We start from the raw sequence: 16,081 nt of genomic DNA on the forward strand, positions 1-16,081 counted from the left end.
AGATTTGAACTACTCTTTATATAACATATCCTGTTAATAACATATTATCTCAAAATGAAAGGGTGATTAACTAAATGTTGGAATAAACTTTAAATAAAACTTTAAACTTTAAATAAAATTTTAGGAGTATTTTCATCTTATGCTACGTTATACTTCTACTTCACTACATTTCAGAGGCAAATATTTCTCTTTTTACTTCATGCTTAATACTCTTACACACAAACTATCATCTTATAAAATATGATATATTGTTGTGGATTAAACTACCCAACAGTTTATACAGTACAGTAAAATAGTTAAAATTAAATAGTTGAATTTGGTTCCTTGACCAGTTCCAGCAGGGAAGTGCGACTTACATTAATGCAGAAGTAATAATAATACATTAATATAACATATAATACTGCAAGAGTGACAGGAGCCATTCTGCCTATATAATACAGCATATTATTTATGGTAGGAAAATTATGTATTTTTACATAATTGAGAAATCTGAATGCATATTTTTACACCGAGGTATTATTATTATCACTAGTTTGGTAAAAGGAGCTGGACACTTCTTCCACGTGTGTGAGTCTTTGTGTGTGCACAGCGGTGGACGAAGTATTCAGACCCTTTACTTATGTAAAAGTAATGATAGTTTATATACAGTTTGGTATTTGAGTCCAGTGGTTCCCAACCTAGGAGTCGGCCCCGACCCCTTTTTTAAAAAATTTAGAAAATTTATATGAACCGAATACACCATATATTACCTGTGATGATGGTTTTACACTTGCCTGTTTGACGCTTTTCTTTTATATTCAACAACTTACCTTATTACAGTGATTTGTTGTGGTTGCTCTTGGCTGATCCACCTCTTTCGATCAATCCTAAAATGTGTCTAAAGCGGCTTAGTATTAGATGAAGCCAGCAAAAGACAAATCTAGTCTCACTCCAGTTTAGAACAGTGCTATTCTACGGTACCACCGGGTGGCACTACAAAGTTCAACATGACCATCACTTCCAGGATTACATAGCACATATTGCCTAGCACTTCAGGCTTTTCAGTAACATGCATTAGGGGTTGTTGAATATTTTTCATTTCATGAAGATTTACCTTCATGGAAGAAGAGAGTCCTGTAAAGGGTCAGAAGCCACACAGACTGGTGAAAATAGTAGGGGGACCACTTTATTGATTAAAGTCATAATTTACAAGCTAATGTGCAGGTGTCATAACCCTCCACCCTTGAACTCACATCACAGCACTGGGAATATGGAACGGCTGATACTTATGTCAAAGGACTTCATGCACAAATTTAGTGGTGGAAAGGGACTAAGTACATTTAATCAAGTACTGTAATTGAGTACAGTGTTGAGATATTTGTCTCCACTACATTTCAGAGGGAAATATTGTAATTTCTACTCCATTCCACATATATGACAGCTATAGTTATTAATTAATTTGCAGGTTAACATTTTACACAAAAAAACACATGATCTGCTTATAAATTACAATACATCGCTACAGATTAAAACCCAAACCTTTTGGCCTGTGACCCTTCACTCAAAAGAAATATATAGTTGGGGCCTCTCGTCTCACATCTCAGATCTCAGATCAGTTGTTAGCAGTTACACTAAAGACATTTCAAATTGTTTCATTTAAATATACGCAGTGCTATATATTAAAGCAGGAACTAACATGAAATTTGAATGGCTGTATGTTCTGACAGGGATGAACTGCACTCCTCGGTGGACTCTTCATCAGCTGAGCTCCAGGGTGGCCCGATGATAGTGAGGTGATTTCACTGCACTGACTGTCTCCCATGGAGGGGCTTGTTGGTTGGCTGGCTGGCTAGGAGTGCCAGTCAGGAGAAGTTTCGTGATACTCACTATAGATCGAAGTCCACTAATCTTCTTTGATTTGAATTTAGTTTCTGAGCTTTGGCCTATTCCAAATCTCCTCCTCCTATTATTCCCAATGGATCTTTAGTAGTTTTTTTCATATGACTGTATTTATACTGCACTGCAATCACTCCGGGGAAAAAAAAAAAAAAAAAAAAAAAAAAAATATATATATATATATATATATATATATATATATATATATAAATCAGAGAGAGGACATATTGAAGCGACTTCTCTTGGCCAAGGGCAACTGCGTGCGCTATAGAAGTACAAAGTAGCTTTCAATGGAAATACTCAAGTAAAGTACAAATACCTCACCCCATTGTGTGTGTGTGTGTGTGTGTGTGTGTGTGTGTGTGTGTGCGCATGCGTGAGTGTGTGAGTGTGTGTAGACAGCACCAGTCCCAATAATAGCCTCGGTGATCCTGACTGCACCTGCCTGCTCTCAGTTTCTGACTTGAGCTGACTGGATGGAGACGGGCAGCAGCTGGCCAGTCAAAACATTCAGAGTGGCGGCAATGAACCGACAAGGTAAGACCACCTCACGTCGCCTGTATAGCACCGTGCAGCTCATCTGCACCGATACCGGGCACCTGACGCGCTTTACAGTGTGTTTATGCCGCGGTCGACGGTGGCCAACGTTAGCTCCGCGTGCAACAGGTAACCCTGGCCATTAGCTGGCTAGCCTCGGCTAGCTAGGCAGAGAGAGTGAAGTTCAGCACCGAGGACAGCTCCGGATGCCTGCGTTTGTTATAAAATACATAAAACCCACGGTACTAACATCTGTTACTGCTATAACTGCTCTAGTTTTTAACTTACTAAACTCCTTAGCCAATAACATGTCTTTAAAAAAGTATGCAACAGCTCTATCTATCTATCTAGCTATCTGGAAGGTTTCTGTAGGACTTCTTCATCCACGAAAGAATTTAATATTATATTTGTATTGGTAACATTTTACTTCAAATCCTCTTATTTAACACATATAAGCACTTTATAAGCATTCAATGATTTTTTAATAAGATATTATAATTTAGTTTCAAGCAGATGTAAGGACATTTTTAAAGGGGCAATATGTAAGTCTTTTAGTTTTAAACATTCAAAAATTAAGATTATCAACAGTATGTGGAGGAATAGCAGTTTTGACGTTATGTCAAAGACCTCTATGTTGTGTGTTTTCAGAGATATCTACTGAAGCTAGCATGCTAATCAGCTAGACCCGGCCTGTCCCGTCTCGTAATACCACTTTGTACCTCAGGAGGCGATAGCGAGTCAATGTAGCGTCCAGTCTGCCCTCAGACGGACATGAGGGGAAGAAGAAGCAGTAACCGTGATTGGGGTGTAAACCGGCGTCGTAGCCGTCATCGCTCGGCTACATCCCTCCACTTTTTCCTCGGGCTCAGCTGTTGATGCCGCGGCCCCAGCTGCTCTCCCTCACCCCTGCCACCACCACGTCTTTCCTGTCTCTCTGACCGGACAGACTGGGAGTGAAACCGTCGCCGTCGGTCTTAACGACAACCAAGAAAAAAAAAAAAAAAGCCTAGCAGTTACATAATCAGATTGCAAGGTAAACGTGTCTGGAAATCCATGCAGGTTTGGCAGCATGTCAACAACTGCCCTATGCTCAGGTTAGATTTATTCAAGCCAACATTAGCGCAGTTTGAGGATGAGGGTTGTAGGGCTGTAGTCGACCAAAGAAAATCTTGGTCGACTGAAATCGTACCCACTCTTCAACCAATCAATTGGTCGCAGAAAAAAAAAAAAAAATCTGCATATTATCTCTAGATTAACTGAATCGGCATCAATGCACTCTACCTTCCAGCTTTATTACCCTAAATGAATTATAAACAAGCATACAGACCTAGTATTTTTCGCATATTAAATCAGTTTAACCTAATTATTTTATACTGAAGTGATAACAACAGACTCAGAGCCGACCAGCGTGCACCTCCCCATATCCGTATGATTTCTGAAAATAAACTTATATCAGCTGGTGATCCCAGCACAAGAGCTATTGAGGAATATACATTCAAAGCCTCGTGTTAAAAAGCAAAGTTGACGGAGCATCCTAATGCAGACAAATTAGCTGACCAAATAGTGTATTTCCTTGTTTCTTACGATAGGGTCGGACAAACCAACTTTCTGGTACCATGCTGCCCCCCTATATGTTTGGATTATGAATTGTACATTTGGTCATTTCTGACACGTTGCCCCTTTAAGTGTTCACTGATGTACAGTATTTATCAACAGTTACAAATTCTCCCATGAAGACATAGTTCTTATTATTGCAACTATGTTTTATCATATTGTCATTTATAATCTGTTTATACACCAGCCTCCATTTATTGGTGCCCACAGGAGGAGTTATAGTTGTTAAGAAATTAATTAATAAACACTTGCTTACAACTACATTATAGTCTGTTATAAATCATTCGTCAAGTGCTATTATCGCTTATAAAGGCTAAATTGGGGGACTTTAAGTAAAGTCTTTTTTTAAAAAATATATTTCCCCATGCTTCTTTCTAAGGCTTTAGTGGAGTTCCATCATCCATGAACTTCTCTACGAGGATACCAGAAACATCCATCAATGGATCCTCACCCTCAGATCTAACAGAGGAGGACTTGGACAGTCTACGGTTTGAACTCGCAAAGGTGATGCAGCTCTTTTGGGCTAGTCATCATAATGTGTGACAAAAACAGGCAGTAAGAAAGTAAATATGTCTAACGTCATTTGGTAGCTTTTGTCTCTCTTAAACCATTTTGCTTTTTTCCCTCACATAGACGGAGGATGAAATTCAGACCTTGCGGCAGGTGCTTTTGGCCAAAGAAAAATATGCAGCAGACATCAGGAGGCAGCTGGGTATGAGTCCTCTCAGTAACATCAAACAGAACCTGTCCAAAGGCTGGCAAGAAGTCCAAACCTCAGCCCCGTAAGTGCACTTGCATCCTCATAAACACTTCACGTTTTCACTGGCACTATGTGGGACACAAATACAGTAGTAAGGTCTGCAGGAGGCTTAAACACTTCACTGTGCACCTCCCTAGGCTTAACTGATTTAAGACACCCAACCCCTGCACTGGCAGAACATTTGCCACGCATTGTCTTAGTGTGACTTGGTTACATAACCATGCAAATCACGTTATTGGGTAATGAGTGCTGTGGTCTCACTCTTAAGTCGGGGTAATGATCTACTAACTTCTGCATGTTCTTTTCTTGTTTCAGATATCTCACAGCCTCTGCCACTTTGGAGGACATCAGCCACTCCAGTGTGTGAGTGTTGGTCATCATCAGTACAGCACATCCTGAAAGAAAAGAAAAAATTGTACTACATGGCACAGGGGTTTCCCAACGTTTTGTTCTGTGCTCTCATGCCAAAGCGGGACCTGTTCTAAGAAACAACTGATGGGATTTTCCCGGTCAAATAGGATCGGTGCCCTGTTAATAGCCTTACAACCTGACTTAGCACAAGGAGCAGTAGTATTAAAGGGCAACGGCAGGACTAACCTGAAGTGTTTGAATCAGAGTGGACGAAGGATCTTTTGTAGCCAGATGGGGTGTAGCCAATGACGTATATGAGCTCGTTGTTGACTGTTTAAATTCTCTGTGTGAAGTCATACCTTTGTACCCTTTATATGCACTCTCCTTCTAGCAAAGCATCTTGTGTGCTGGCAATATTGTGACTTTCCACCATTCAGACCCTGACGTCTACTTATTCTTTCTACCTGTAGATATATGAGGACACGGGAGAGTTTCTCTCATGCAGGCCAGGTGACGTCTTCCGCGCTGTCCAATTTGGGCGTGGCCATCACCAGGAGACTCGCAGAGATGAGGTAACCACACAATTGGCTGAGCTCTGCTCTCCTAATTTTCAAAAGAAAAACAAGTTCAATATATTTCCTATTTTATTTGTTCAACAAGAACAACTTGCCCCCCAGAAATTGGTTGTACATCATTAATATGCAAATTTATGCAGCACAGTGTTCAAAAAATCTAATCAGATCATCTTCGTCACACGGGGTACCTGTGGTGTAAGTTTTAAGTTTCTGCTAAGTATTGTTCTTGAGTTATCGTGTTCACAAGAAAAATCAGTTTCCTTCTAATTAAGCCAGTAAGATCAATAATTAGCAAAGATTTTTCTTGCCAGTGTGTTTGTCATTGCGAGATACACATCTAGCATCCCTTTGATACTAGACTACTCAGCTTAAAGTGTTAAGGAATAACAGCAATTTCTGGGAAATCAGTGTTCCCTCATTAATATGCAAATTTATGCAGCACAGTGCTCTCAAAATCTAATCAGATCCTCTACTCCATATAAGGTACCTGTGGTGCAAGTATGAAGTTTCTATGTCTCGTTTGTGAGTTATTGTGTTCACAATAATGTGTCTACAGAGTCACAAACTCCAGCATAATGACACAAAAATTGCTCAGTAATGAGTCATAACAAACCGAAATGAGCAGAAAAAATTAGTTTGAGATAGTAGTTTTTGTTCTCTGTGGTACGCCCTTAGTATAGCAATAAAAACAACACACATTGTTTGTGTAAAATGAAAGAAGAATGGGGCTTAATAGTGCAACAGTGCATCAAGGCGCCGGGTAGGAAAAGCTTTCTTTGACTAATTCATCCAGGCAGATGGACAGGCAGGAGACCAACAGAGAGTCATTACAAGTGGACAACATGTCAGAGCGATGCTTTGAAATGCAAAGTGAGCTTACTGTTAAAGGTTGCCAGACTAAAAGAAAAAACAATACACATCTCAAACTAATACATGTAATGAATATTAAAAGAAGAATATATCAAGCCACGTTTTGGTTACTAGAAATAAATTTACAGACCAGAACGTTACAAAGCACTTGTATTAGGAAGTATGTTTTGTTTGTTTTGTCTATTATTTCTTATCACTATCTACTTGAATGCACTTTATTATCCCTGTGTCTCACAGGATCTCACAACTGAACAAGGGTTTAATTTGTCTGCCTTTTTCACAGCAGACATTTTAACTTGTCATAGGAGGAAAAGCACAGGTGTAAATAATAACATTAAGGATGGCAGTAATTTAATTATTGACACCTCTGCTTTTTGTATTTCGGCATGTCAAAATATCTTCCGTGAAACAGACCTTCTGTCAGAGTCAGTATACGACATACAGTTAGTAAAATCCCTGAGGACAAGAAATGTTAAGTTATTGTCTTATTGCAGTTGATGTGTAGTAATATAGTGACATGACTAGACATTACATGACAGCCGCACAATGGGGATTTGTAAGAAATTAACCATCCCAGCTATATTTTGCTTTGTTTTGATTACTTTAGAAACATAAAAACACAGAAACATAATCTAGGTAAAACATAAAATTTGATTGGTCTTTTAAGTTTACTATTGTATCTTTAACAAATGCTGAGATGCAACTCATTTAAAGGATAAGATTGGCAATATTTTATATTTTTCTTATTGTGAACAAAATGCCATAAAAAAGACTGAAACTATAAAACTCCATCATTGTCCAAAAGCCATTAAAAACACATCATTGAGCCACATGTTGACCACAAGGAATATGGCCACTGTAGTTTATTTTGAATCAATTTAGAGCTGGGACGATTAGTCAATTAGTTGACCGACAGAAAATTAATCTTCAATTATTTTGATATAGTTGTTTTTTTTTTAAACCAAAAAAGTGAAATGTTTGCTGTTTCTAGATTCTTAGGTAGGAAGATTTGAAGCTTTTCTTAGTCACACACGAGACTAAATTGAATAACCTAGGATTTTTGACAGAGGCAGGGTAGGGGCAGGTCTTCGCCCACCTCGGGTGGGAAAAGAAATTTCTTGCAGCCCTAAAACAGTTCCTCTATTCTGCTCCATCCTGGCTGGCCTGTTGTTGAGTGCTTCAGAGTACAGAAGTCAGAAAGTGTAGAGAGACTTGGTTTTGGTCTTTCAGTCAGATTTATTGACAATGCGAAAAATAAAGAATACTGCTTGACTTATCCCTTTATAGCTAAAGTGATTGATGACCCCTTATGTCTTTGCCAAACATCAATTTTTAAGTGATACCCCACCCAAAATCTATCTTTTGACTATCAAGAATTTTCCTCCTTTAGGCTTTAAAAGTGGCTGAAATTTTTTATTTATTTTTTATTATAGTTTTTTCACTGTGGAAACCGATTATTATTAGGACTGGACAATTGAAATCCACTGAAAACAACACAAATTCAAGCTGACCACATCATGCGTACTCTGTAAAGTATGAGTATTTTGAAATCTAAGAAGATTTTGGGTCGAGTACACGTTCGAAGGCCTCCTGTCTTGTGTTGTTTTTTTAGCCAGTAAGCAACTATAATCCAATCACACTAGTAGAGCTGGACCTCAGCAGCAGTAGGTGATAAGTCTGTTGTTGTTGTTCTCATCCATGTGGAAACAGACGGCAATGTGACGTTATCTGTGTGTCTGTCTTTATCTTCATGCTGCAACTCTACAGAGCGCTGCCTCTTCCAAGCCCACCACGGTAAGATCTGTGAGTGGTAAGACTAAACTTAACTCAGTGCCGTGAAGCAGAACTGACTGAAGTGCGTGTGCAATGTGTCCTGACCAGAACGTTAGTAAAATGTTAGGTAAAATGAAGTGAATTTAGAGTGAGTTTCATCTTTGTACAGCTTTGGAAGCTGTTAGATGATCATCCAGTTGACATGAATAAAGCATACTGTATACTGTATGAAACACAAAAGTAGGGCTGAAATAATTAGTGGATTAATTTATTTAGTCAATGGACAGAAAATATAACAATGTTCCCAATTTTCATAATCAATTAATATTTTTTATCAAATGATTTATTATGAAAAAATAATAAACATATGCTGTTTCTTTTTAAGCCAAATATGTTTGACCTTTGAACTGTTGTTCTGACAAAACAATTGTCTGAAAACATCGCCTTGGGCTCTGGCAAATTGTGATGCACATTTTTTTTACTTTTTTCTGACATTTTTTTGACTAAACAATTTATTGATAAATTGTAAACATAACTGACAAATTAATTGATACGGAAAAAAAAACACTAATTGCAGTTCTACACCAAAGATATATAATACTACTACTACTACTACTACTACTACTACTAATAATAATAATAATAATAATAATAATATTAACTTATTAAAAGGCACTTCTGGCCAGTAGAACAAACAATGCACAAATACAAACAATATATAAATACAAACAGAATAAACAAAAAGATTAAACATTATGTGGTGCCCAGTAGAAACTGAATATCGTTACATCTGAATGAAGAAGTTTGTTAATGATGGGATTTGTAGATGTGCGTAGGTGCTGTTCAAATCTGTAAGACGACTTTCTCATTAGGGCGTCGCAACTAGAAAGATGTTGCTGAAGTGCCTTCACTGAGGGAAAGATAATTCATAGACTATGTCATTTGCATGAAACGGGATTAATGGGGATTTGCCCAATGTGACAGTCGACTCCTGACTCACTAAATTTCTGGTTTAGATCATCTACATATAAGTCAACCTGTTACCAGGCACCCCCGCTTTTGTGCACAAGCCAAAAAGTAATGTACCCAAAATAAAAAGGTTTCTGCTCCTCAGCCTTGTCAATTACCGTCATAATCTCCTTTGAAAGGTAACTCTTTAGGTTTTACAACCAACAAGTCAAAATGAGTATAAGAGATACTGAACAAAAGTTGCAGAGTCACAAACCTCACAAGCCTCACATTTGTTTTGCAGTGATAAGGGGATCATGAAATGCTTTGCAGAGATAGGAGGAGACTTAGAGCTTTCAAACGATGTACCATTTGTCATGGCGGTGTGAAGGCTGAGTCCTGTACGGGCCAAAACAAACCTAAAGTAGCACTACCAAGGCCAAAGTGTCCCACGGCTGGCTCTCTACCTTGCCACATGCCCTTAGTTACAGTGACGAGATCGGAGAACATAATACCCCACTGTGCGCAAAATTTCTGCCATCTTTACCAATACAGCGTCATAGGGACGATGACAATGGATGCCCCCCTGTCAAGCAGCTCATAAAACAATTTCCAATGATTAATCAGTTCAAATGCCTAGGAGACGTCTAGAAAACAAGCAAAAACAGCAGAACCTTGACTTGTGTATTATTGGATTTTTCCCTCCAAAACAAAAACACACCTCCATGAAAGTTGTCCTTAGAACTCAAATCACCATTTTGATTCTTCACAAGTGGCACAAGTCAAGTACTCATCATTCTGCATATAAAATATAAAACTTTGAGAAAATGAAAGGGTTGTTTCTTTTATGCGTTTACTGATTCTGTATTGTTTGAAAGCCTTACTTGTCAGTTTTAATTCTCAAAGCCCCTTCCTTCTTTCCCTTACCCAGCACCCTGAGCCACACTATAAGTGTGCCGACTATGAGGTAAAACAGCATGATTGTTTGTCTCTGCAGTTCCTACAGTTACTGCTTACTGCTGTATTTGTGCGGTAAAACAAAAATGGTTTATGCGATAGAATAAAATGTGTACTGGGTGATCTATCTTCTAATTTCTCTGCAGACACTCTTCTACTTTCAAGTCTTTTGAGGAAGTGGTCGGCAACGTGAAGGTGAGTCCATCGAAACAGCAGGACACACGATGATCACAGTTTTCTTACTGTATGAGTATTGATCACTTGTTTTGCGTCTGAATCGCGCAGGACAAGGTCACTGGCAGTCTGACAAACAATGGAGATACATCTGGGTTTGAAAGAAGATCCTCACGCCACAGCACATGAGATAACATACCACGATGAATTATTTTTCATACCATGTAAAGTTATGAAAGAATGTTATTTTACTCCCTTGTCTGTGTGAATTTGTCCACTGTTATTTCTGACTGTAAATTGATACAGAATGACCCATAGAATGTATTAAATTTGTACTGTAATGTATTGTATTCTAACCTCAAATATCAAAACAATATTTTAACATGTATGTTTCAGCATGTTCCATAAATGTAATTTATTTATTTTGAAATATGAGTAAAGTAATCCCATTTTTCTGAAATCAGCTGACTTGCTTGCAATATGCATTCATTGCAATAATTGTGACATTTACACCAGAGAATATCACCTACATCGAGTATTTTTGTACATCTATGATTTTTAGTTAAAGTCAACTGAATGGCGTGTTGCTTTTTGTCATTAATGGTCATGTAAGCAAATGTAATTTACTTCCTTATAAAACAGAGCGACAATCAGCGGTGGCATAGTTTTATATATAGCCCTTGGGTGGTGCTAGAGGCATCTAAATGTATTAAAAACCTGAACTTGCAGTGTTTTGTTCAGGATATGAAAAACGGCAGCCATTGTTGTTATTGTTTATACATGTCAAAATCATGGATGTGAGAAAGGTATATTCAGGTCCTAACTGTTCGGCCAAACCATAAACACACTGGTGGACTGAAATGGGTGTGCAAAGAACAGCAAGGGGAAAAAAAACAATAACAAAACACTGTTCCCTGACCGGGAATCGAACCCGGGCCGCGGCGGTGAGAGCGCCGAATCCTAACCACTAGACCACCAGGGAGAGATACGGAATCGAGCGATTATCAATTATTTTAAATCGCTGAAGAGCAGCGCTAAATGGAGTTTGCTGTGAAAAAACAAACAAAAACAAAACAGCTAGTCAACAGCTCTCCGACACACTTGTAACAGATCCTGTTTCCTTTCGAAACGCCCTTAGATCATTTATGGACCATGGTTAACTTACGCCGGCTCTGATGAAGTTAATCGTTCGTATTTGTGGACGGTTGCTGGAAGAATGAGTCTCGAGTGGTACGAAAAAGGCTATTAAGTTTGTTTTCCATTGGTGTAACGCACAAACGTTTCTTCAGTCCTGGTCGACATTTAGCAAAGTGCTAAAAGTTAAAATATGAACATCAGTGAGACACAAAAGTAAAAATGGTTCACTCTTAGCCCTGCTCACAAACTTGAAAATTAAAACTATTTATCTCTTTTTTGACTTAAAAAGAGAGAGAGCCCCAGGGGTCTCTGAAGTGTGGAGTCATTCAATGAGCTTTTGCATCCCCAAGAAACAGTCAGCCATAAGATTACTACAGTGTAATAACAACTGAATATGTAATTTAAAAAAATATATATTAGATTGTCTTCCCTCCTTAATATAAAATCAAATTTAAGTCAAGTAAATATCACTGTAAGTAATTAAAGTCACTCCTATGCAGATGAGGGTGAGGGTTTTGGCCTGTCCTTTGTTATGATCTTGGGACTGGAGCAGGACTTTTGATTGCTAAATGTCAACACCATATTAAAAATTTCACATTTAACTGTTGTTTTAAGTGTGGTCTTATTGCAAAAGTGTGTGTGTGTATATATATATATGTGAGTGATTTGTTGATCTCAGTGATATCAGCGAAATCACCGATAAGTTTTTCATTGAACAGTGATTTCACATTATAAAAACATTACAAAATAATGGTACATTTCAGAAGTAACATCATTTACGGGACCAAGGTGGACAAAGACATCATGAGCAAACATCCGTGTCACTAAGTGAAGGTAGTATATGAGCTTCAGCCAAACTTTCAGTATAATGGTTTTGTTTCCCATGCATCCTGGGTGTATTTAATATAATGCAATGGGCTAACTGGGGTTATTACTTCGTGTACATAGTTTTATCGTGATTGCGGGGGGGGGGTTGTTTTAATGGCCAGTATTGTCCTTCAAAACCGTGTTGGAAACCGAAACGTTGACCGGCTGACTAACACGGATGTATGATTGTGTCCTTCAGCAGGTTAAATCGAGCCTCACCCCCCCCCCAAAGAGCCTCCTTTTGTCCGGCGTCACCGAGCTCCTGCCCGTCAACCAACCAGGAACCAAACTCACGCTCTGAGCCCTCGAGCTGTCCCCGCCCCCGGCCCCGTGCCACGGCGCCACGCGCCGGCGGCCGGAGCCTTATAAGAGGCCGGTCGAGGGCAGCAGCGGGGCAGTGACCGAGAAGGAGTCCGAGCCAGAGAGCGTATCCACAGATGGGCCGTTGTAACAACTAGCACTTCTTCTACTTGACGCCATCCGCACCTTGCAGCCGCGTCTGGTGCCAAACAGCAGCATCTCAGTCTTCAAGGTAGGTCACAAAAAATCTTCTTGTCCTTTTAAACTAAACCAAAAACAACTACAAAGGTCCAGTCCATCGGTTTTAGGCTAAGTGCTGTGCCTTTCCTGTCAGTGTCCCCCCACGTTTGTCTCACAACACCTGTCTTTATCACAAAACACAAGGGAAGTTTTTGGTTTTATTGTTTTGTTTTTGCACAAGTGTGCTGGAATGCTTTGTCACTGCGAAACCGTCTGTTACGTTCACAGACCGGTGTGTCAGTTTTTGTTTTTTGTTTTTTTTTGAATAGTTGCATCCTCTGCCAGGCCACACATACACTAAAAACCCTCATACATTTGTCCAGGCACTTGCAACCGGTTGGTAAAACCGCCCTCTGGCCCCTGTGTATGAGCTTACGCGTCGGCTGCTGTGTTTGTCCGGGCCATGCAGTGCAGGCCATGTGTTTGTCCTGCTCCTTGGAATCCCCAAAGCCATCTGCTGCTCACCTGGTGTCAGGCTTTACAGCCTCCAACTGGTTCTCAGGCTCCGGACGCTTAACGGGGAGGGGGGGGATTCGTGTCTGAAACACACGTACATACACAAACGCTAAATGCTTATCTTTGCATATTTCTCAAACATTCAAAACATTCTGCTGCACTGTCAATAAGCCCCGAAAAAGGGTCAAGCTTAGTTATTGATTCATTTCTTATTTGCAATAATTTCCCGGCTGCACAGCAGTAGCAGCTTGGCCGTTTACCAGCAACACACACACACACGTCCTCTCTTGCAGGAACACTGACACAGCCTTTAAGCCAGGGGCCTCTGGAGTCACGCAGCCAGCTCGTGCGACACCCTGGCGGAGTTCAGCTGTGCGCGTTGACGTGCTCTCTCTCTCTCTCACACACACACACACACACACACACACTCTAGTTATTTGAGTCGTGGGAAACGAGACTCTCGGAGGCAGCTGCTTCTGCTCTAGCCACTCTGCGGGGCGAAGGCCTGCGCACAGGGACGGCGCACAGAGGGCTCTTCTGTGGACGCCGTCGGTGGCAGGTAGCGCTCTCGCGTCTCCACAAACACGGGCAGGATCTCTGTGCTGACGCACCGTGCTCGCGTGCAGGGGTTTTTCGAAATGACAAAAAAAAAAAAAGAAAGAAATGTGGTGACAACGGTAAAGAGGGACACACGAAACCACAAGAGAGAAAACGGAAAGAAATGGAACAGAACAGAACATAACAGAAACCCTTTCCCCCCCATTTTAAATCCAGCCTAATAACACCTGTGCCATCTGTTTTCCTCTTTCTCTCCCTCAGGTCACCATTTTCCATCTCTGAGCGGTTTTCCACATAAGGTCGGAGAAAATGGCAGCAATTCCGTCAAGTGGCTCCCTCATCGCCACCCATGATTACTACCGAAGTGAGTTTAGATGCGTTTACATTGTCTTTTTTCAATCTGCATCTGATGCCAATCGTTTTTTCTTTCCACGGTGGGAGCCTGTTTTGGTTTTTGAAAGACCCTGAGGTCCTTGAATTTGTCCTTAAAAAGGAAACTTGCTGTGTCTTTGATCCAGGGCGTCTCGGGTCCACCTCCAGCAACAGCTCCTGTGGCAGTGCCGAGTACACGGGGGAGGTCATTCCCCACCACCCAGGTATGATGCAGGATGGCGTTTAGTTTTGAGTTTAAGTGTGGAAATGCGAGGCCTCCCTGCACCGAAGCAATAGAAAATAAAAAAAACCCTTTAAGAGTTATTTTGTTCTCCTCAGGACTTCCGAGGCAAGACTCCGGCCACTGGTGGACTTCATTTTTCTTTGCAAAACCGAACCAGCCCGGCATGCAGAACGGATTTGAAAGTCAAATGTGAGTTTCCTAAAATAGTAACATAAGCAAGCTAAAGTTAATCAGGAGCTGTTCTCTTGGGTTTTTTGTTTTTGGTTCTCGGTGTTAACATTACAGCCTTCTCTCCGTGTCGCAGGAACAAAACCTACACGGTGGCCAACGGCCAGGTGACCTGCGTCGCCCGGGAGATGGTTTTGCAGAGACAGGTCAGCGAGAGCAGCGAAAGTGGAAAGTCTGAACCATCGACTCCTCCACCAGCTTCCTCCTAGACTCCACTCCCTGCCCGCAGCTCGCCATCACGTAGTCTCCCAGCCCTGGAGATAGAGACGACGGTGTTGATGATAATGATGTTGTTTTTTTTTACCTTTAGTAAAGAGAGTTTGCATTTCATCTTTGCCCTTGTATAGTATGTTTTTATTATGACCAAAAGTTTAAAAAAAAAAAAAAGTTCAAGTTTGTAAAAAGTTTTTTCATTTTATTCCTCTTGTAACTTGACACTGTTAATAATGATAAATAAAATGCTTGCAGTCAGCACTTCCATTGTGTTTTATCGTCTCCTCACAGCTGTTGTTAAGACAAGGTAGCCAAATTTAAAATAGGCTTATTGTTATTCAGGAAAACGACGTGATATTATCTGTTTTGTGGTTGTTTTTTTTTTATTTTTTTTTTTTTTTTTTAGTAAACCTCAAATCTTCGGGACCACATTGTCACCTCTCCTCACCTCTCATCCAAACAGCCGAGCAGCTGTTTTATAAGGGAACACACGCAGCCTGCTTACCAGCCAGACCTAATCTGCTTAGCGTCGAAATGATTAGCAGTGATTAATGCGGTTGTCAATGAAGCCTGCATAACACATCAGCTTAGCTGGAAGGTAGGTCAACAGCTTCTGGAAAGGAGACGGTCCCGGAAAGTAAAGGTGAAGACAACCAAACGTTTTTTTCACACAGACGTTGATTTCAAAGCCGCCTCCACAAGTGTATGAATTTGTTGGAAATAGCAGCCAAAGTCAGCTGAACAGTCTTTGTTTTCTGTCCGCAAATGCAACATGGTGTGTTCAGTTTTTGCGGCTGAACACTGCTGAAAGAAAGAAGTGTCAGAGAACTTTTTCAAAAAATTTTTTTTTTTTTCTTCACTTTCTTTTTTAGCATATCATGAGAGAAATGGATCCATAGGCTTTCATGATGATTAAATTCCTTATACTGCTGTCCCAGTGTACGTATATGCAAAACAAATGAACCAAAAAAAAAAGTTGCCCACCATCCTAACCTAACATCACACAGAACAAAACCAAAAACAAGGGGTACA

At 40.1% G+C, this 16,081-nt stretch overlaps 2 protein-coding genes and 1 non-coding gene across 6 annotated transcripts; 2 read left to right on the plus strand and 1 right to left on the minus strand.

Annotated features, from left to right (window-relative positions):
- The first annotated feature begins 2,325 nt into the window (after window positions 1–2,325).
- On the plus strand, window positions 2,326–10,807 carry LOC120804082 (tumor protein D54-like). 4 transcript variants are annotated; one of them, XM_040153274.1, is made up of 9 exons: window positions 2,326–2,412; window positions 4,406–4,530; window positions 4,660–4,808; window positions 5,102–5,149; window positions 5,608–5,709; window positions 8,350–8,376; window positions 10,235–10,270; window positions 10,407–10,455; window positions 10,546–10,807. In XM_040153274.1, the coding sequence occupies exons 1-9, from the start codon at window positions 2,352–2,354 to the stop codon at window positions 10,621–10,623; spliced, it is 675 nt and encodes a 224-aa protein (XP_040009208.1). In that variant the 5' UTR covers window positions 2,326–2,351; the 3' UTR covers window positions 10,624–10,807. The 4 variants fall into 4 exon arrangements, with proteins under 4 accessions (XP_040009208.1, XP_040009209.1, XP_040009210.1 ...); XM_040153277.1 differs by lacking the exon at window positions 2,326–2,412 and adding an exon at window positions 3,238–3,445; XM_040153275.1 differs by lacking the exon at window positions 8,350–8,376.
- Window positions 10,808–11,344: 537 nt separating this feature from the next.
- On the minus strand, window positions 11,345–11,416 carry trnae-cuc. The gene has a single exon. It is a non-coding gene; the product is annotated as a tRNA-Glu (tRNA).
- Window positions 11,417–12,823: 1,407 nt separating this feature from the next.
- Window positions 12,824–15,272, plus strand: ppdpfa (pancreatic progenitor cell differentiation and proliferation factor a). The gene is made up of 5 exons (XM_040151932.1): window positions 12,824–12,970; window positions 14,254–14,356; window positions 14,511–14,588; window positions 14,704–14,797; window positions 14,913–15,272. The coding sequence occupies exons 2-5, from the start codon at window positions 14,302–14,304 to the stop codon at window positions 15,043–15,045; spliced, it is 360 nt and encodes a 119-aa protein (XP_040007866.1). The 5' UTR covers window positions 12,824–12,970; window positions 14,254–14,301; the 3' UTR covers window positions 15,046–15,272.
- Window positions 15,273–16,081: the final 809 nt, after the last annotated feature.

Source organism: Xiphias gladius, chromosome 18 (assembly GCF_016859285.1).
Source record: "Xiphias gladius isolate SHS-SW01 ecotype Sanya breed wild chromosome 18, ASM1685928v1, whole genome shotgun sequence".
NCBI classification, from domain to species: Eukaryota; Metazoa; Chordata; class Actinopteri; order Istiophoriformes; family Xiphiidae; genus Xiphias; species Xiphias gladius.